The sequence below is a fragment of the Daktulosphaira vitifoliae genome, unplaced genomic scaffold (genome assembly GCF_025091365.1).
Source record: "Daktulosphaira vitifoliae isolate Bord-2020 unplaced genomic scaffold, ASM2509136v1 Scaffold_1, whole genome shotgun sequence".
In the NCBI taxonomy this organism is placed as follows: domain Eukaryota; kingdom Metazoa; phylum Arthropoda; class Insecta; order Hemiptera; family Phylloxeridae; genus Daktulosphaira; species Daktulosphaira vitifoliae.
The window spans coordinates 67,224,043-67,247,100 of NW_026099572.1; the positions used below are offsets into that span (position 1 = coordinate 67,224,043).

The 23,058-nt window shown below is 25.9% G+C and overlaps 1 protein-coding gene across 3 annotated transcripts in view; it reads right to left on the minus strand.

Moving 5' to 3' along the window:
* Positions 1-23,058, minus strand: part of LOC126895848 (zwei Ig domain protein zig-8-like) — a 170,892-nt gene that overhangs the window by 60,452 nt on the left and 87,382 nt on the right. For all 3 annotated transcript variants that reach the window (XM_050668126.1, XM_050668125.1, XM_050668124.1), the window contains exon 2: positions 1,814-1,989. In XM_050668126.1, coding sequence (XP_050524083.1) covers positions 1,814-1,989 — 176 coding nt within the window. The remainder of the gene's footprint in view (positions 1-1,813; positions 1,990-23,058) is intronic.

The following is a 23,058-nucleotide window of genomic DNA, read 5'->3' on the forward strand; positions in this document are numbered from 1 at the left end:
TGCCACACTGTCTGGGCTTTTTCAATAATTTTTAATTTTCATTGAATAAAAACATAATATTTTATTAAATGTTGAATAATAAAAGAGATCAGTAATTTTGCTGACTAAGAAGAATTATAATAGAAGATTTTCTTATATTGTAAAATATTTGAGTAAAAATAATATTTTTGTCGTTATTTTCTAAAAATTACATGTTACTTTTAGAAATTCACCATGAGAGCATAAACAAATTAAGATTTCAACAGTATCTTATTATAATTGATTACTATTACTTTTTAAGTGCAAATGCAAACCTTACTGATAAAATCAGCTGATAATTTATTGAAACATAAAGAATAACGTCTTTCTTTACATAAGTTAAACAATTGTCAAAAACCCATTTTTGTAACATATCATCATTTGGATAAGATTTATACATTATTATTGTTTATTTGAAAATAAGATAAAATAATATTATTGAATATATAATATATTAGAGTAACACATGATTAGTCATACAATAAGAATCGTGTCACAATGTTAATGTATGAACTATTATGAAAAATTGAGAATTTTTTTTAAAATATTAAAAATAAAAGTAAAATTATTGTAATAGTTAATACCATAAAATAGTTAATACTTTTTTTAATATACCAATAGTAAATTTATGACGTTCATATAAATGACTAGTATAATAATTTTGTACAAATTTATATCAAACTCAAAAAACGTGTCTAATGATGTGTGCTTACATTTATTATTTACGAATATCTTTGTTTTTTTTTTATGAATAATTTTTAGTTAAATATTATTCTTATTACGGATAAGTTTAAGTATTATCATTGTGACTTTTTTTTTCATGGAAACACAGACAAAATTTAAACCACTCGTACTCTATTATGAAATAATAAAGATACTTTCAAATAAAAAAGAGTTACTGCTTTTGTCATTCCACTTGACCATCTCAGTATAGAACCGTTAATAATAAATAAGGGGGTGTTAAATGGACGGGGAAACCGACATTACTGTTTTGAATTTGCCAGCTAACAAATTGACCAAGGTCTCGTTATTCGGAAATTCGGGGTTATGATTAATTACTTTGTCGGATGTAGTCGGATCGTGTTCACCTGGGTAGGATGTCCATTTACCCTATTCATGTTATCCAATAACTAACATAACAATGAGCTCCTTTATTTCTCATACACCTTTTGTACAACTCAGTAGAATTTTAGATTATTACAGCTGCGTATTTGCCAACTTCTTCTTGCTCATTCAAATCTGAGTCGATGTCTAGTGATTATTCAATGGCTCTATTATTTTAAATTTAATCATTATACCCATCAAAATTCCAAATAAATTCTTATGTTCTATGTTCTTATGTTTCAGCTGAAATCCCTTTTGTCATGATTAAAATTTTATGAATATTTTTAATCTTATAGACTAAAGCATAAAGAGTCAACAAAACATTTAAACAGAGGAGTTGAGATTTTGTAATGAATTGTCTATTGCATAAGCCCTAAGTAATAATTCTGTATGTAAACAAATATTATTCTTTAAATAATCTTATTAACTTTATAAATTGATGAATAAATGTGTAAGTTTATTTACATTTAAGAGCGCGTCGAGTTTGTATATTATGAAAACTTTTTAAAATTTCTTTAATAGTGTCTATTTTTAAAGTGTGTCAATGAGAATTTTTTAAAGCAAACATTTATTTAGTTTTTATTTAAAAAAACATTACATGAATAATTTTGCTTTTGTAAAATTTTAAGGAGTTCAATATATAGTAATAATTTTTTTTTATAATTAAAATATTTATTTTATAGACACTTACCGTTCGATTTCCAAGGTTTCTAACTCTACAATTCAAATAAGCCGTTTGACCAACAAGTGCAGTTACGTTCTTGGATGCATTTTTGTCAAAATAAGGACCACGTATTGAAGTAGCTTCAATCAAAGGTGAAATTGTTTCTTCGGGAACTTTATAATCAATTGATCCCGAAATCATTTCTAAAAAAAATGTTAAAATAAGTGAATTCATTTTTCAAATATCTAAACACGTAGGGGGTATAAAATATTATTGAATAAGTAATATTTGCACTAAAGTTAAGTTTATTATCAATAATACTTATAATACTAAATAAAATCTAGAAATATTTGTTGCATAAAATTTATTGATACTTTTCATAATTAAGTTTTATATTTTACTCAATAAGTACACGTGAATGTATTATTATAATATAGATTTTTAATTAAAAAAAAAAAAAAAAAATGATAAGTAAACTTTTCTTACACATTAGTGGAGTCATTATGTGTATATTATATATTATAGTGTCCATAATCAACGTACACATTTTATCAGCGTGCACAATCTCATTATTTTACAATTGTAAATAATTTTTTTCAAAAATTGTAAGTTTATGTTATTTGTCAAAGTAAATAGAATAGTTGAAGCTTCTATTTATGAAGTGTTATCAGTTTAAGCCTCGAGGGTTCTATGGCTTTTATTATAGTTTCAAACAAATGTTCATACACTACAAAATTATCAAAAAGTATTTTGATCTGAACTTTGTAAAAGTCAAATTTCGTCCAAAAACTCTAGTTTTATTCGGTTTATTTTGTGTTTAGTATAAAAACTTTCACCTCTATGTTAAAATGGTCCAATAGCAGTTATATCGTTTTAAACGGTATGAATATTAAGTATTTTATTCTTGATTCATATATCCTCTAGATGATATTCCACTGACGTTGTCTATAAACTTGACGGGTGGAATATTGTGTGTTTCAGTTAGATGAATGGGGGAGGGGTTACAGGACAGCGAAACAATCTATCAACCAATGTGTTGCGTCACTATCTCGTCCGCAGTTTTCCGAAGCTATAACCTCATCTAACCACTGAATCGATGATATGGCAAAGCAATATCAATCACGTTTTTATTTTCCCCTCTCTATTATTCCATCCCATGTCATCTGTAGTTGTCAGATTTTCAAATGGAAACGATATTTTTATAATTTTCATTTGCAGTTTAAACCGCGTAGCTTTAGTAGAGAAATATAATAGGAAGAAAAGACGGACGCAATAATTTAGTATTGTGTCAGCCTGCATTTTGACAATTTTCCTAGCCAACGTCCAACTGTACTAGTGTATTATGTTATATTGAGAAATAGTAATAATTGCCCGAGGCTGACCTCATACACAATATTGTGACTTATCCACCGGATTTTGGAATTACAACGATAACTCGCAGCTTCCGAATTAGCGTAGACGCGCAATCGCCCTTATCTATAGTGACCTAGTTTCTCCCTCGGGCTTTCATGAAACGTAAAACAATGGGCAAACTGCGTTTAGATAACCAAGCACTAGTAGAGAAACGTTAAATGTAAACATTTTAATAACAAACACGTAGTGTCTTTCAAGTATTGTAACCGTTTCAACGATACCCCCGGGAAAGCTTTCTTTCTTCAGTCTTTGTTTTATATACAAAGAATATAATATGTGCGTGAAGATATTATCCAATATTTAAATGATAAAGTATTTGCAATACAACGCTTAATATTTTCTATTCACATTAATAGTCAATATCGTCAATGAACTCTAGGTAAAATTAATAAATTACGTTTATTAATAGCCCTATATTAGTTATAAAATCATTGTCAAGATAATTTCACCATTAAAATAGATAATATTATTAATTTGTCGACATTTCATTTGTCCCTTCGTACAAAATGTACTACCTATTGATATTCAAATGGGTCCTGTGTTGTTTATAGTAATTATGTTATAATTTATAACTGTGATTTGAATACTTACCATAAATCATTTTTAGACAATTTACATAAATTAACTAGTTTATTACCATTTTCGAAATAGACAGACTTTTATAGGAGAAAGTTTAATTATGAGCTTATGTAAAATATCAAAAGATGATAAACAAATCTTAAGATTTCCAATCTCAAAAGTAATTGACCAAATTTTTAAATATTCTTTGTGATATTTACCATAGTATTTAAATTTGTTTATTCGGTTTTTCATATTGCAAATAGAAGTCGGAAAAATTGTTTAACTTTTATAATTAAATTTCCCCAATTACGGGGATGGCGAATGGAACGGAATAGAATGACGAAAACGTCTGTAAAACTTTGTTACCAAAACTATTGTAAAAGAAATGGGTTTATTATGAATTAATTTATTAGTTAGTACTTTAGTTTTGTTAGTTATTAATTAGCATAATTATTGAGTATTTAAATGAGAACTTTGAAAAATTGTCCTTAGTATATGAATAACTAAATTTTTGATGTCCAAAAATTACATCAAAACAAGCTAAATATCACTCATATGAGGCTGTTATGGTAGTTAGGATGTACTGCTATATGTGATTGATTTTGAGAATTACGGAATTCCATAATCTTATTCCGTCTTACCCTATACTGAATTTGCGACATTAATATATATTATATTATTGTTGACAATATTAACTAATTTATGTATCATATTGACAATAAATATTGTTATTTCATTTTTAATAACCCTACTAAGTTTTATTCATAAAATTAATGTTACCTGAAATTACATATTACTTGGATATTCCATATACTAGGAAATAATTTCTTTATATAACCAATAAAATAGAAAAATTAAGTACATGAACCATAAAATTAAGCACAAAAATCAATATTATTATCATTGTCTAAAATTAAACGCATATTAACTACAATAGGAATTTCTATCTCAATTTTAGGAAATGTGATATGCATTTTGAAACGATCATGTGCGTTTATTATGCAGACACACGAATTCCTGGTTATTGTTTCATAGAATCTAAGTAGTAATTAATGTACACGATATAATTATAGGTTATTTAAATTTACATAATTACTCTTTCTCTTCGTTATTGCCTTGTATTTAGTTTTCGAATTCGTACACTATAATCATTAAATGTAGTTCTCAACAGAAATCTCCAGTGAATAATTCTTTCAAATTCATTAGAATACATAATTTCAATATCCTTTTATTTATCGAGTTGAGTTTCTTCACTATTCAAAATTTATGTTTCACAATATTTTCATACGCTACAGGACTACATGAAGTTTTGAACATTCAGAACCTTTGCCTTTTATTACTATGGATTATGTTAACAGCACACGGTAAAATCTATTATTTAGACAAGAATAATATATTTCCATTCCAACTATCCTTTAACTGAAATATTTGAGGTCGACTCTGCCTTAATGATTTGGCCGAATTTTCATTAGGTCTCGATCTGACGTAACCTAATAATTGTGGTTTAAGGAATTAGTAAAGGGCGAGGTATGTGTTATTAATAAAGTTACCGTATGGTCACCCATCAAAGAACCAACAGTAAATAACACGGCTAAACACCAAGGCGACCGTTGGTCCGTTGCGTCACACCACGCTCTTCCTAAATAAATAATTAAATAGTAAAAAAACGCTTGTATAGCGATAATGTAACGGAATAGCTAAAATGGTAAAAAAATGGAATAAAAATGAAGCGAAATAAAAGCTAGGACAATAATCAGATGATTAAAAGCTTGGATAATATAGTATATTTAATTTAATAATTAGTTTTTATCATGAATAACAAAAATAAAAATTATGAAAACAACAACAAAAGAGATAATAAGATTAAAAACAATAACAACAAAAATGATAGGAACAAATAGAAAACAAGTCAAGCCGTCAGTATAGCTCCAACTTTGGGCCAGTAACTGTCGCTCCGATTATAAAGTCTAAAACGAATTATATAAAAGATATATTTGAAAATATTCATAATAACTCAAACATTGTTTTATTATAAATTAACACAATAAATAAATTTTTAATCATACAGTTTTTTCTTTATTAGCATATTTTAACTACTATGACTAATGCGTTTAGAGTTAATGCGCAACGTACACTTAAATATCCACCAGGTCTACTAACGAAATCGTACATAACATTTTAAACATTCTCTCAGAGTCAAATCTTACAATACAATTCATTTATCGTGAAAAACATTTATGTGCACTAGTTCTATTTATACTATAAAACGAGGTAACTTTGTAATGGGATCTAATTGTTAAATTATTAATAATAAAAAATTATAATAAAGTTACATACAAAGTAAAGTAATGTCATTTTACAGTCCGCTATAAACTATTTGTTATAAGCTGATTTATATAAAAGATTATATAATTTTTGGTAAATATAATAAGTTTTTCAATACGCATGAAAGCATTCCTAGACAGTTATATATTAATAAAATTAATTTAAAAAAGTTCCTTAATTGGCACATTACACTGGATTCCGACTGTACTTGACTCTTTAAACTTAAATAGTATAGTTTAAACTATTATTTACGTAATTTCTATGTTATTGTTCAGTATTTTTAATAAATCAAACTACAAATTTTCTCAACAGAGGGATAAGTACAAAATAAAGAAAGTCGTCTTTTTAACTTATATTATTATGTAAATATCTAGATATTTGTTATCTATTTTAGATGACTTTTAGATAACCATTTTTAAGTGGTTTAGCTAATATAAAGGTAAAAGATATTATAATCTTGTATAGAATAAAAATTTAGATAATTATCTACATTTTCCTAACATTGTTTTTCACTTACAAGTTAGCTTTAATGATTCAGCACAAATATAAAAAGAAATTCAACAATATGAGACTAATCACAACAAAATTTTACTGAAATCTACTTTAATCTAAATTTAAAAATGGTACTGACTGGAATACTAAAAAGAATACTTACAAACAATTCATAACATGCTTGTTTTGAAAACTATGTAATGCGAGAGGATTTATTTACCAGTAATAATTAATATTACAAATATTATTAAGCATAAAATTTATGCTCCTACATAATAATTTCAAGATATTTATGAATTAAGAAGCTTAATTCATAACTTCAATTTAAAAGTTAGTGGTAATTTTTTTTAATTACAACAAAAATATACCGTCAAAATTAAACAAATATGATAATTTAATTTTAAATTTTAATACCTTTAAAGTAAAACTTGTATTGAATGTGAAAATATTTAAAGTTAAAAATATTGAAAATAAATAGTGATTTAAAAGTTTTTGCTGTTGTTATTTGCATAATTTTTGAATTTTTGGAAAAAAATTTAAAATTTGTTTGATTTTTATTTTATTTAAATTGAATAAATTCAATGAATATCAAGGATCATAATTAGGGGCACTGTAGACCCTTGTGTGATAAGGGATTTCTTATTTATACTGAACTATTTTTTATGTGGTTTTTTTTTGTGCCTTTCATTGAATTCCATTCTCAGCTTTCCGTTGTAAAAAGAGAGCTTAGAGCCAAATGATTTTTTATTGGCGATATGAACAATTGTTCAAACTTATTATTAATATGTACATTTATTCTTATGGCATGACACAATTTTAACAAATATATGCTGTAACTCTTGATCTGTGCACATAATGGTCTTATCGTCCTCTTATTTTTTAAAAATCAATTTTTTCAAATAAAATATACTTCTTATATTGAGTATATTTTTAGAGATATTCAAAAATTAAAATAGTTCCGTAATAATTACGTATGTAATTTACACAGAGATATTCTCTACAGCTCCTATGGCGGCCGCCAGTCTGCCGGGCGCCTGATCGTATCAATAAATACTGTAACTATCATTTCAAGTAAAATACACAGAAAAAACTGAGAATAAGGCTATTTTAATGTTGATGAATCAATAATAGTAATAACTTGAAAAAACTTCCAATATTTATATGTTTAAATAAAAAGAATTCTGTGATATAATTTTTTAATGACTGTTAATGTTAAATTTTTATTTGTGTATTTAAACAAGTTGTACGACAAATAAATTCTAATGGTTTTTGTATTCAATTTTTAATTAATGGCTCATACTCAGTAATTAGCATATAATCATCTGTGAAGGACAAAATTGTCCTTATTCATATAATTATTTTTTATTATTGTGACTTTTAAAATTAATTTATCCATGCATATTAATTTTTCAAACGAATACTTTAAAATCATTTGAATTTTTTCATGTATAAAGTTATTACAAAACTGAAAAGGAAAATTGTCTGCTTGACCGGATCAAATGAATATAATACAACATTAACAATTTCTGTTAAAAAACCCCTTTAATATATATTTGCCATGCATTGAAGTTCTCGTAGCCGTAACAATTTGTCTGAAACTACTAGAATGTAATTCTATTTTAGCATGGTGTATACAACACCACAGTTTCATGTTTTTCGCCAAAATCTTGTGATACATTTTGAACTATGGTGTTTGAATATTCTAAACTACAATCACATTTTATAACTTTTACTGAATTGTTCGTCTATGGTTTTCAAGAGTAAGGCTACTTAATCTTGAACGGCAGATTTATGTTCAAAAATAAAAATACATTTTATGAAGTTCAATAAACTTAAAGATCAAAAAGTTCTGATTTATGTTTGTGGCTATGTTTTTTTTTCATTGATTTACATAACTATGTATAAATTTAACGTATAACAATATTTGTTAAACTTTAAGGATTATTTCCGATCATGCTCTTCCTATCTTATCATTTTTTTGTCGAGCATAATTTATCATTACTTTTAGATAAACATTTACATAATTATTCTTGATTTTATATTTTTTACAATATCTTCGATAATTTTTCTTTGAAAAAAGCAAGTCTTAATTACTCTTAGCTAATCATTTTTATTTGTAGACTACAGTCTTTATTAAGTAATGTTTTACCTGCAGTAAATTAACTTGAACAAATAATTTAGGAACTTATGATAACAACTGTCAACTTACACGTATGAATAATGTTCTACAGTTATGAGTAATATATCAAAAGTAAACATCTGTATTGATAATGGGATTCAAACTTCACTTAAACATGCTTACCGAAATGTTTTTTTATTGTATCAATAAAAAAAATTGATACATTTTTTTTGCTCAAATAACATTCTTTGCTTCACATTGTTTTTTCTTATATCGATTTTGGATGTTGTCCAGACACTTTGTTCGAATTGAACGATACAAGAGCTTATACAATCTATGTGTAAGAGCTTGCAAATACTATATACTGTATAGCGTGTTTACCCTTTGGGATTTTGGTACAACTAAAGTATCCGAGAGAAATCCTTTTAAAGAGTAATAAATTTAACGCAGATAACCAAAAATACCCCAAATAAACACATACTCATAATTCCAAAAATATTGTGTTACATACCCCGTTACTCATATGAAATATTTGCATAGTAGTATAAAATATCCTCCGACATATTATTGAAAAATACATCATTATGACACTAACGATATTTTATGATTATGTTCACATTTGGAGTTTTGCGTTAAAAAAAAAAAATAACTAAGAAATAAATTGAACTTTAAGTTTTTCATTTATAACTTTACTATTTTAGCTTCGATGCGAAGCTGAGAAGGTATTAATTTCACTATGATGTGTTTTTTTTTTTTTTTATGTCTGTTGCCACTTTTTCTCAGCTCTCACCGAACGGAATTCTTTCAACAATACGTCAAAAGATCACAAATCGTATCTAGTTGAAGACATTACCCTTAAAAATTGAACAATTTTCCCTCGTTCCCCGTAAATGGGGGAAATATCCAAAAAAATTACAAATTTAAAAATCGGTAATTTTCAACATTTTTTCAATTTTTTTTCTTAAAACTTCCATAACTTTTTCAAAAATAAACAAATCAACATAATTTTTTTATACTAAAACCTTAGATATTTCCCTTACATTTGATATCATTTTTTTGAGAATCTAACACTTAACCTGCTCATTGGGGGGGATTTAAAATAGCAACTTTTTTACAAAAACTAACTTTTTCAACTTAATTTTTGAAAATGTTCCGGAAATACTGCGTCCTTTAAACATATATCAAATTAAAGCTTATTTTATGTGCTATGAAATGAAAAAAAAAATTTGTCCCGACGACCTATCTTCTATGCGCAAATGGCTACCGTATTAAAAAATATGCTATTTTTCTATTAAAATTCTAGGTTTTGTATTTTATTTTATTTTAAAATATTTTATTAGGAGAATATATTGACTTTCATGAATATTATATAATTTAATTGACATAGAATAAAGATCATAAGACATAAGAAATTAAACTTATTAAATTTTTGTTTACTTTTTTAAAGTCGAAAAAGTAATTTTTAAATATGAGTTAGCTTAAATAGCCAATTTTTTAGCTTCGATGCAAATTTTTTATATGTAAATACTAATTTTTAATAATATTAAAACATAGAAGTGATAGAAAAAGTCTAATTGTAGATTTGAAAACATCGAGAAAAGTTGATTTAGAATGGTATATTTTTGTTACTGATGAAAGTTCCTTGTAGTTCAGTGCATTTATTTATAGTAACAAACAGTTTTTATTGAAATTTATTGTATCAAGCCCTTTAAATATTTATACACGTAGAAATAAAGCAAAATACAACTTCTTTATTATTTTTATAATTTCTCCGTTTAAATTACAATATTAAATTATTGAATATCAATTTCATACTAAATTTAAAAATTATAATTAGTATTTATTCATATATTATATTTTAAAATCAAAGAACTACTAATTAGGATAGAATCAAAGAAATAAGAGTTGATGTTGCTTTTGGAATAATCCATCAATTTCTCTAAATGAAACACTATCTACAGATTTGCATCGAATTTCTTATGATAGTGATCTTAATCACTGTCAAATATCATCTATACTTGTCCCATCTATGCCTTGTCTACACTGTGTCTCGACCCCACTGTGCTACCGTTTTCTTATATTTATATTAATTTTATAAAATAATTTATACTTGAAATGACATCCCACAATTTTTTATAAACATATCAAATATTTTTATTGTAATAATACAGTCTAATTTCACCATAAATATTAATTTTGTGCTGTTCATCGATCTGTATTTTGATTGAGAATTAAATTGAACATGTTAAATGATTCACTTTTTTTTTTTTATAATTTTTGTCCTAGTTGAATTTTAAATTGTGTTAACAAATAGCAATTCTAAGTTTTCGTATTCATCACAAATTGGGATCTACTGAGTTGTCTCTCTGAATAACAACTCATAAAAACACTGTTCAGTCGTTTTCTGTCAAAACCTATCAATGTAGCTTAAACTAATACAATGTAATATTTAATAGGTTTTATTCTGTCAATCCACCACTGAATTCTGAACACGTAAACGAATAAAACCTTTTGAAACTGTGTCATTCTTTTTATTCCCATTCCATGCTATTGAACTTAATATTAAATGATCCCTATTACGTGCTTCTCAAATATAACTAGAAAATAATAGCATTTCAATGTTCTCTTTAATCATAAAATAATAAAATTCATAAAAGAAATTAGACTAAATTTTTACTATCATCCATAATGTTTTTTTGGCTATTTAAATTTTAAAAAACCCAGCACAGGGGGTCACGACACAGTGGTGACGTGGCATAGTCGGGTCAAGTATAATATATATATATATAATATATAAATATATAAAGGGAAATGGTTTTATTTAAAAAAAAAGTATGTTGAATGAGAGAGGTTTATAAATAGTATTCATCATAAAAAATTGTATTGATCCATACACTTTTCAATAAGTTATAGCATTATAAAGTTAAAAATGTAAAAAATAAAATAGAGAATTTTCACACAACAAATAGCATTCAGTAGCCATTTTACCGTAAAGATAAAATAAAGTCCGAAATTTTTTTTTTTTCATAATAAAGTATATTACATTAGCTTTAATTTAAGATATATATAAAAGTGTCAGACCTTCCGTAAAACTTTCAAAAGTTAAGTTGAAAAAGTAAATTTTTTGTGAAAAATTTATCTTTTTAAATCCCCCCTGCGGGCAGGGAAAGTGTCAGATTTATAAAAAAAATATACCAAGTGATAGATAAAAACATTATGCATCTATAAAAAATAATAATATTGATTTGGTCATTTTTAAAATAGTTATTGCAGTTTTAAGTAAAAAAAATTGAAAAAATGTTGAAAATTACCGATTTTTAAATTTATATTTTTGGAGATTTCCCCCATTTACGGGGAACGAGGGAATTTTTTTCAATTTTTGAGGGTAATGTCTTCGACTAGATACGATTTTTGATCTTTTGACGTATCATTGAAAGATATCGGTTCGGTGAGAGCTGAGAAAAAGTGGTAACAGACAAAAAAAAACACTTAGCTAATACCTTCCCAGCTTTTCATCGAAGCTAAAAAAACTAATTATTTTNAACAAAAAAAAAAAAAAAAAAAAAGAAAAACACATCATAGTAAAACCACCAATACCTTCTCCGCTTCGCATCAAAGCTAAAATAATTAGTTTTTTTAGCTTCGATGAAAAGCTGGGAAGGTATTAGCTAAGTGTTTTTTTTTGTCTGTTACCACTTTTTCTCAGCTCTCACCGAACGGATTTCTTTCAATGATATGTCAAAAGATTACAAATCGTATTTAGTCGAAGACATTACCCTCAAAAATTGAAAAAAATTCCCTCGTTCCCCGTAAATGGGGGAAACCTCCAAAAAAATTAAAAATTTAAAAATCGCTTATTTTCGATTTTTTTTTTTACATTTTTAATTTTATAATGTTATAACTTATTGAAAAGTGTATGGATCAACACAATTTTTTTATGAGAAATAATATTTTTTAATAATCCCTTTTTCATTCAGGTTATTAATAAGAAAATAGCAGATCATGTAGCTTTTGGAATAATCCACCAATTTTTTAAAATTAAACACTATCTAAAGATTTGCATCGAAGCGTTTTTGTTGATAGTGATTTTATCACTGTCAGATATTATTATACTTGATCCAACTATGACACGTAACCACTGTGCCGTGACCCCCTGTGCTGGGTTGGGTTTTTTAAACTCTTTATTAAATTCTTTTTATTTGAATTTTGTTTTAAATCATGTAACATTAGAGGTACTTTTACTAATATTATAACTTAATAGAATTCTATCGTTATAATAAACAATTTTACGAAAAAACTGAGTAATTTAGTTTAAAAATATGTAATAATTTCGGTTAGCACGTACATTTGACTTTACACTGATCATATAATAACACAGAAATATGTTTTGTTTTCATAAAGGGTTATCCACCGAAATAAACCGGAAAACTATAAAATCGGAAAAACGCATTACTAAGTTCTCAAGTTAATTAATAAAAATGTGTACTGCTTGATGGTACAAATGTGATGGTGTGTTCAAATTAACTTAACGGAATTTATAATTGCATATTATTTACAGGCCCGGTAATAAAGCTGAAAAAGCGTTTTTTGTCCATCTAAAAACTACAAAACTGTCGCTTAGACCTTTTTTCCTTTGAAAGCATCGATATGTCAAAGCTCTTTATTATTTCAAAATTATTTAATATTGTTTCATGATTAGTGTTGTAAGTTGAGCAAAAGCAATGATCATTGCGCCAGTGGATTATTTTTGTTATAAAATTACTATAGATTGTATAAAATACACAATGTGTCAATAACGTATATTTTGTGTAATTTTTAGTTTTTTGAACCCTTTTTTTTTAATTTATTTCCCATGTTCATTTTTTTAATTTATTGTACACATGATATATTGTGCGATGTACTCGGAAATAACGATTACACTTGACTAACGCGGAAGTCTAAAGGACTAAATCTGGTATTATTAATCCATAATAATAAAATTAATCATTACTCAGAATATGTTCATGAAGGATATTGCAAGTTCAGATTAGATATTGCGTACAAGATAGCTATTTAACCGAAAGACCGTTAATCATTTAACTAAAGTTTTGTAATGCTTTAATTTAGCAAGCAGAAAGCCACACCTCCTCTCAGTTCAGGTTCGCAATGCTATATCAAAGATTGTGCCTCATATGTGACAATGGCTTTGTATAATGGAACTATTCAGAAATGCTACGTAGTCGATGTATGAAAGCAAACTAAAAGGTGGTACAATAATAGTTAATAGCATGTTTGTGTAAGAAATCGAAGCCTAGTTTTCAATGAATGAATATATATTGTTCATTGTTTTCATTTAAAATGATTCTTAGAGAAATTTCTCTCTTGTTTGCCGTTTTATCTAAGTTTCAATTGGTTACAGTAAGGAAACAATAAAAGCTATTTTATTATAACACAGTTAGATGCTGTACTATTGGTTGTCTACTGCAATATTTTATAAATGGAGTTTACAAATAACAATTAAACCTTTCGAATATAATTTAAAATAGAAGTCCTTGTGTATGATATTGTAAGATTCAACAAATAAATTTGAAAAAATTTTATACAATCTGAACGTTTTCTTCAGTTCAGTTTATTTATAAATGTGTATAACATTTTGACACGTATAAGTGTAATAAAATAATATCAAAAAAAAAAAAAAAAATACAAAAATTTAATCACGATTTTTTGTTGCCAAAATATAGACATTTTGAAATTTTATGATAAGTAATTTTAGCTTCTATGTAAACCTGATGAAGAATTACTGTGTCGTGTTTTTTTTTATCTGTTCATACTGGTTTTGACTGATTTTCTTCAACACATGTCAAAAAACCATAAATCATAGCTAATTGAAGCTATTAGAACCATAATTTGAAAAATTCCCCCTAATTTTTGATTATGTTTAAAAAAATTCTGTGTCCTTTAAACTTATGTCAAATTAATGCTAATACGGTGTACTTTAAGATGAAAAAAGAAAAACTATCCGAAAACATGATTTTTAGGAGTTTAAAAACCATAGTTTTTTTTGGTAAAAATAGCCCAGTCTATATAGTAACTGAACATCAACATTATTCAAAACTTAATCAAATGAAATTTCTATAATATTGAAAGAAAGAAAAAGTTTTGACACTTTTTTTCATAAAATAATAAATGGTCAAATTTAAAATATCCGCTAAAAATGTTCAATTTTTTCTATTTGTTCTTTATAAACGTTGTAATGCAAGTAATTTATGCTAGTAATGGTATATCGTTTTTAAATATCATTATAGTCTACTATTCTTTCACAGTGCCCAATGTGCTGTGTTCTGACTGTACTAGGTGTTATTTTTTTATTTCAATTGAAGAAAAATGAAAACAATTGGTTTTACTCACAGAAATTTATCTTTAATCTCTTGTTTCTCGATGCTCTGTTTTAGTGAAAACTTTTGAAAGTCTAGTGCACTACAAGTTGCTTGTAAATTAAGGGTAAAAGATTGGGTAAGATTCACTCGTTGTGCATTACCTTCGTACGCAAATATACAAAACGGCAACCACGACAAACGGTTAGTTAGCCGCGGAGGCGTCCGAAACCGATACATTATTCATAAGCATACAGAGTTCGGCGTGCAAAAACAGTTGTACCCAAGTAAATTTTATATTATTCAGTCGGTCTTGCGGTAAACTGTATCTATAACTACTTTCAACAAAACTGACGGAGCTTTTATGAAAAATTACCACGTCCGGAATACATTTCCTACTTTATTCATTATTTCAGTTAATGTTATAATATTTCTATAGTTATTACGCATATATTTATAATAACTTAATATCAATGTGGATAATATTTTATGTCATATGTCTAATGTTTTAAGTATTTTCTTTTGTTGTCTGAAAAATGCGTGAATTTTCTCAACATAACTAAATTGAGTTTGTTTGTCACTGTAAAATATTATATGGTTGGTAAAATTTCGAACAAACAATTATTCGTTTATCAAACCTTTAAAACGGAAATATTTTCTTGTCAAATGGTGTAAAATAATTTTATAGCAGTTGTTATAATAATAGGGACTGTGAAATAACTTCAATGCCATTATTTCGGTTAAAATACTTTTTTAAAGAGTATTAAAAGATATATATTAATAATATATGTATATATTTTTTTCCAAAATCTTTAAATTAACATTCGAATGTTAATTTAATTATACTTCGGCATGAATATATAACTGTAGTTATATTACATAGTTACTGTGTTTAACAAAATATGTTATATTTTAGTGTTTATTTTTTATTAAAATAATGCTCTAACGCAACCACCCGGCACCAAGTTCGTGAATAGTAAAGATCTTGAACAAAATGTGTCTTTGATTAAATTATAAACGAGCAGGCGACAACGCGGTGCATTTAAAATTCAAAAACAACGTGCAAAATGTATATAAATTCAGTGTTGAATTAAATAAGTATCACTAAAGAGGACTGCGTGTGACTTAATGTTTTAAAATCATAATACAATTATGGGTATATTATGAAAATAAAAATCTTTAAGCATCATTTCAAAAAATATAATGTATCATTTTCTCTCTCATGGTTTATCAAACATATATTGGTCGGTGATTACAAGTCATTCGTATTCTTCTAAAAATATATTAGAAACATTTATTTATAACTTTAAATAAACAATTTAAAAGTTTCAAAATTGTTTAAAAATTAATTTTTCAAATAACAAAGTTTTAATTAGTTTTAAGTAACTTTTGGCCTATTTTTAACCTAAATCCATACAGTGTCAATCAAAATGTTTTGTCACGTAGTGAACTTATAGATTAGTATAAATGAGCTTAAATATTTAATTGGATTAATTATTAGGACATGTGAGCTTAATCAAATTTACATGATCTTACCAAGTTAGTGCAAATTAAAAAAGAAATATGAATAATTTAAAGATACATATGTCGGAATATACTTAACTGGAGTATTGGGGAACAATATTAAAATATGTGAAAACGTTTAAATAGATTTTATTAAAAAGTTGTTACTAAATAAAACATGAAAAATAGAACTTTATATAAATTTACACCATTATTCCTTACTAATGATAAAAAGTTAAAATCATTGTTTATTGAGAGTGTTAATGTTTGTTAAAAAACGAAGAACGATTTTTTTTTAAACATTAGTGAGTCTGTAAAAACAATTTTAAATGGTTTTAGAAACCCAGCAAAATTCTTGAATTTTAGATGCATAATTAATATTAAATGTCACAGTAGAGACTGCTTCGATGCTACCTAAAGAAAATTTAGTTTTGCTTCATTATGTATAGAATTCTCTAGCTTGCAATAGAAACTTTGTAAAACTTCATCAATTGTACGATGTCAAATTGAAATTTGTTATGCATAAAACGCAGGTGTAGAACTAGAGAATTATGAAGTGTTTTAATCACAATTGGTTTAAAAATGATAAGGCTATACTGAACGTAAGTTATTTAATTTGGTTTAAAATATAAAATAAAAAAAAAATGACAATATTCATTTCAAAATTGATTTTTTTAAGTGTGTTTATTGGCACTAAATTTAATTAATTATGAAAATGTGCAATTATAAATTGTGTATTTAGTTAAAGTTTCATGATTTCAGAACATGTTATTTAACCTCTGACAAAGAATTTATTGAATTCTTGTATCGCAATAATTATTGTGGAATTTTATATATTTAGTTTATTTGGATTTATTTTACTTTATATATATATATAAAAGAATGTTTTTAATTTTAATATTAAATAAAATGAACATTTGAAAAACTAAATTTCTGATCATCTTTAAATTTTGACATCTAAACCATAAAATTCTCATAATATTTACTTTATTATAGATAAGTAAATAAATAAATTTTTATTATAAATTGACCTTTATGTGTGCCATTAGTTCACTCACGTGAAGTATAACATATTATTATTATTATTTTTTTAAATATATCTTCCGAATGCTATGGAAATTATTAAAGTAGAGTTAAGTTCGTTTTATGTCATTTGATGTATTCGGTATTTACTTTATTCGAGTAGTTTAATGGTGTTTTTAATGTTCGCATAATAAAACGAATAAGCTTCTTTCTAACATTTCCAACTCAATTTAAAATCCCCACCTAAAATATTGTTTTTACTAAAAATGTTTGATATTATTAAAGCGAATTTATTTAATAAGATTACAAAAGACAAACATTTTTACCTAAAGAGTATACTGTATATGTATATAAAACATACGAAAAAGTAACTTCATCTATAATTAGATCATCTTGTATGTATTGAATAAATAAACGTTTTATTATTATTTATCAATTATTGGATAAAAAAAGAAAAACGATAAAGTAGCAACTCAATTATTAACTTCGAATAAAGCTTAAATAAAATTCATACTACCATTTTATTAACCTCATTTCTGCAAAAACATTTTTATAAAAATTGAATAAAGATATTTTTAAGGGTATTGGAGGGAAACGTTGTTCTGCAATCGCGATGTTATTATTGCTTGCTAAAAATCAATAAAATTAAGCCATGACTTTTTTCTTACAAAGTCAGTTACGAATAATTGATCTTTTATTTGTCAAAACTCTACCCGACACATCACATGAACGCGAATAGTTTGACAAATTTAGACTCCTATAATATTATGTCTGCTGCTTTATTTCTGGTAAAAATAAAAATATGAAACCATCACGGTAAGATAAAAAGTAATTTTTCAAGTAGTGCTGAATTAATAATTACTTTTCAAGTTTTCTCAAACTTATTTTTGACTAGCATGTTGCGCTCAAGGAAAAATAATGTTATACATATGTATTATGTGTATATTCATAACGGCGGCGACGTAAAAGAAAGTAGGTGGCAGGAAAAGTTCGTGCGGTGCGCCGGACGTCCGCACCTGGCACAAAAACAAAGGGCTTCAAAGGTTCTTAATTTGTTAGTGGTACTTAAGCATGCGCTCCAACAGTCTTTGTGTGCTGCAAAAGAAACTCCATTACTTTTATGTATTTCATGTTTTTTTCTGACTGAAAAAGGTGTCGGAAACTAAACCATTAAGGTGGTAGCGACGGCGGCGATGTCGAGACTCCATTAGCACCGCATGCTTCGCGTCATACCTTGACTAAAAAACTCCATCAAATATTACTACTCTCACTACCGGCGTTTTATATTGTTCAATCTTTGGTTTTTTCGCTAACTATTTCTTCCACCTTAACTTCTCTGCGAACATCGCCAGGCCGTTTATTTTTAATAACACATGTTAGTGTGTATAAGAAATGTGATACTATTCTTTATTTTGCTCTTTACGACTATGTTTGTATTCGCTATTGTGAAATTTATTTCGTCTCGCACATTCAAACTCGAAGGTTTCTTTTATCTGAAGACCTATAACGTACGATAACTGCCCTCCATACCCCTGCCGCTTATTTTATTTTTGCCATTTATTTATTTTTTTATTTTATTCAACTCTTGGTACGATGCTCAACTTAAAGTCGATATGATAAAAAAATAAAAATTGAACGTTAATAGTGACTCGAAAAACAAATCACATTTTGAAATTGTATACTACTAAAGATCATATCATTCATTTGTACATACATAAAGGTTTATGTAAAAGCATTTTTATGTGTCATTTTTATAACTTTGCGTTTCACGATTTTTATTTTACTACTCCCATCTGTTTCACACGTCCAATATACATGTTATACCATTATTATTATTTTTGAAACTTTATTCACTTTGAATCAACAAATAAAAGTGTAATTACTTCAAAGCATAGGGCAATATGTGATTTATGTTCATTGATATGTTTTAAAAGAAAGTCGAATTATTTGGTATGAATAATGATGACCTAAAAAATCATTCAAAAATATAAAAATCAAATACTCGTTTATTGTTTAAATGTAAACAATTAATTTACAATAAATATTTTTGCGCAATTATGTTTGTATGTTATTTGAGTAAGAAAAAAAAATTGTACATACGAGCGTATTGTTGTGCTAGAAGTGGTTATGTTTTTGATTAATTAGTTGAGTATTTTTTATTTTTTAAATACTAATTAATAGTTGGACAATATTTCAAATGATTAAAAATTTTAGATTTGTATACTATATAACTATTGAAAAATATAGAATTATCTTTTTAAAAGTGTCCAAGAGTTTTTAGCTTTTTGAATTGCTTCAAAAAATATAAGAGAAAACAAATCAATTAATTTGTACACTTTATATACAGCAGCAATTATGTTGTGCAAGGGGGGATAGATCTATCCTTTATAAAAATGCTTTAAGTACATAATAAACATTGAAATATAAATTTAATTAGAATATTTTTATATTCTAATATTGATTGTTTAGGCACAACTGTACCACAGTACTGTTGCGATCATAGTAGAGTATCACATTAATAATTTTTTGATTTGAATGGCTTATATTTAAAAATTAACGAGTCAAAAATGTGAACATTTTATATATTTATACTTGGAACAAAGAAGATGTTTTCTATAGAGTGTCAAAAAATTACAAGTCAATTTTATCGAGAAAGATTGTTTTTGTGCTACAAAAATGACAATTAGTACAAGGCAATATTAAAATAAATTTTTTATTTGCTTTCCTAAAAATGTCTAAAATTGACATGATAACTGTTGGGAAATTTTTATTTTCTATGCGTTTTACTGAAAAATACTGTGGTTAGTTTATTATAAACCTTTCAATTATTAGAAAAGAGTTTTGATTTTTTTTAGTTTCTTGATTTAGCAATTATAAATTACTTTTTATAATCATCCCTTAGTGTGTATACACTGGTGTTTATACAAATAAAATATCATTTTCAAATAAAAATAAATTAAATGTTTCGTTAAAATTAATATTATGTTAAGTTTAATGCAAATCTAACGCTTGGTTAAATATTATAGTCATTTATCAGTGGAGTATACAGAGACTATTAAGAACTCAGACCTCTGGATACTGAAGTCAAGTTAGGTATGCATTTTCAGTAAAAATCACAAAAAAGTCATAAAAAAAATTAACTTCCTACTCATTTAAAAATCCGGGATATATCACCATATTTTATGTATATTCAAACAATATATTTATACGTGTTTTATGTGTGAATTATATACTTGCAATAATATAACTTAGTATAATTTAAAAATAATGACCAACCGATAAAAATGCCAAGAGTATTATATTTTTGCAATTTATCATAATTTAACAAACTATGATATTTAGACCACGGTGTTTTATATTTAAAAACATTATTTTCATATTTTAAAGTTGTAGTGATACAAAATACCGATTTCTTAATTTTTGTCGAATTAATTAAGAATACGAGACCAAATACTTTAAATAAAGCAGATGAGATAGTTAAACGAAATCCGAACATAACTGAAGCCCTAAATACAAAAGAATTAGCCAAAGTGAATTACTAAAGGCAAACAAAAAGTAAAACTTGATCTGATCTTGAAGCACGTCTGCTTGAATTTTTAGTCAGCTTTGACGTCATAACGTAACTCCATTGCTTGAAGTTTATAATTAGTATGAAGTATCTTATTAAAAACTTATAATTAAGATTTTTTAATATGATTTAACCTTTTTGACTAATTTTATTATTATTATTTTTGTTTTCAATAAAAATAATTAAATGCACACGATTTTTACGTCATTATAATAAGTTTCCATAATAAATAATAAAGTTATAATTATAAAGAGAGATGTTAGAGTAATTTGAAAAGTAAGTTAATTCTCCTACAACTGTAAAAGTTGTGATTACATGGTGTGTTTATGTTTATAGTTATTCCCCAAAAAAGTTTTACGGTCTGTTAAATACATGAACACATATATAAATATATATTTTTGCAGAAACATTTTTGTCGAGTGTATACTTTTTGTTAAACGTGGACAACTTACAAACTATTCACACAAGTACAAATACAAATAGTTAGTTATCAACAATACTAAAGTGTGAGTTTTATTTTCTAAGTTGTGCACTGTAGAAGTTGGGCGGATAAGGTTTTGTTTGTAATGAAACCTTTTTTGAACTTTTATTGAAATTCAATGCAACCTTAATCCAAATCGTTATTTATAAACGCTTGCTATTCCTTAATGTACTGATAACTATAATTTATTAAATTATAATCATGTTTTTAGTTAAAATAATAAATTTAAAAAAAGTGCAAGCAATAATTTCATCTCCAATAAACCTATCAAAAGTAACAATGCATAATTTTGTTAAGAGGGTGGAAAATTAATACTGTGGTATTCGGGTATTAAGTGTTAAGTACACTGTACACGTGTTAAAATCCAATCATTTTGTAGTTATAAGTTTAAGTGTTTGTAAATACTTTAACAAATTCAGTTTAGAAATAGTTTTTAGTTATATAACATAATTTTACATATAACTTTTATGTTAATGTTGTGCGTTTTTATATTTACAAAAACATTTATATTTATAAAAAAAAATATAATGACAACATGGAAATTAATGAAGATGATTTATTTCCACATTATGTAGTGCTTACCTACATCAATCTAAATATATAAAAACGAACTATCTGTCATGTTAGCTAAAAATAGTTTAATCAAAAAACACAAGGTATAGTTGGTTTCTTTACTGTCAAGCAATAATAAACGAGCTCTATTGAATGAACTCTTATTACAGAATGATGAGAATGACGGCAAAATAAGTTAATTCCGTTTCATATAACATTTTAATTTTTGTAATTATTTATGAAAAATATAAATGATACCATAATAACTAGGGTCGGGTCCGATTTTTTTTTTAGGAATCAGAAAAAAAAATGTATTTGTTTAATCAGCAACTTAATTTGAAATATTTCTTAATTTATTAATTTAAAATATCTTGAGGGGAACTGTAGCACCTTAACACTCCTACTAGATAAACCTCTGATAATATCATAAAATTATGTATCAGAGGTTATAGAAAGATATTTTTTTTACTGTCTCCTTAATCTTGTATTTTAAAAAGGAATTATTATTTGAAGTTGAAATCTCAATCCTGCACCGGTCAAGTATTTATTAGTTATTTTTATTTATAAATAAAGAAATATTTTTAATTTTACCACATCTTTTTATTTAGTTATTATACATTTATTAATCATTTTAATGAGCACAGTAACTATATTTTTTGTAAATTGTTTGGTTTCCTTAATATTATGAAAATAATGGGCATATAAATATTTATTAAAATTAATTAGGTCGAGAAAAGAAGGAAAAATTAATTTGCTAAATTAATAATGTTTATAGTAAAAAGCCTTTTTGGGTTTTATCTATTAAATAGAGTGTTCAGTAAGTAAGAAAACGGGTTTCTATTGTTCTCATTGTTTACAATTTACCTGTTTCCTTATTTTTTA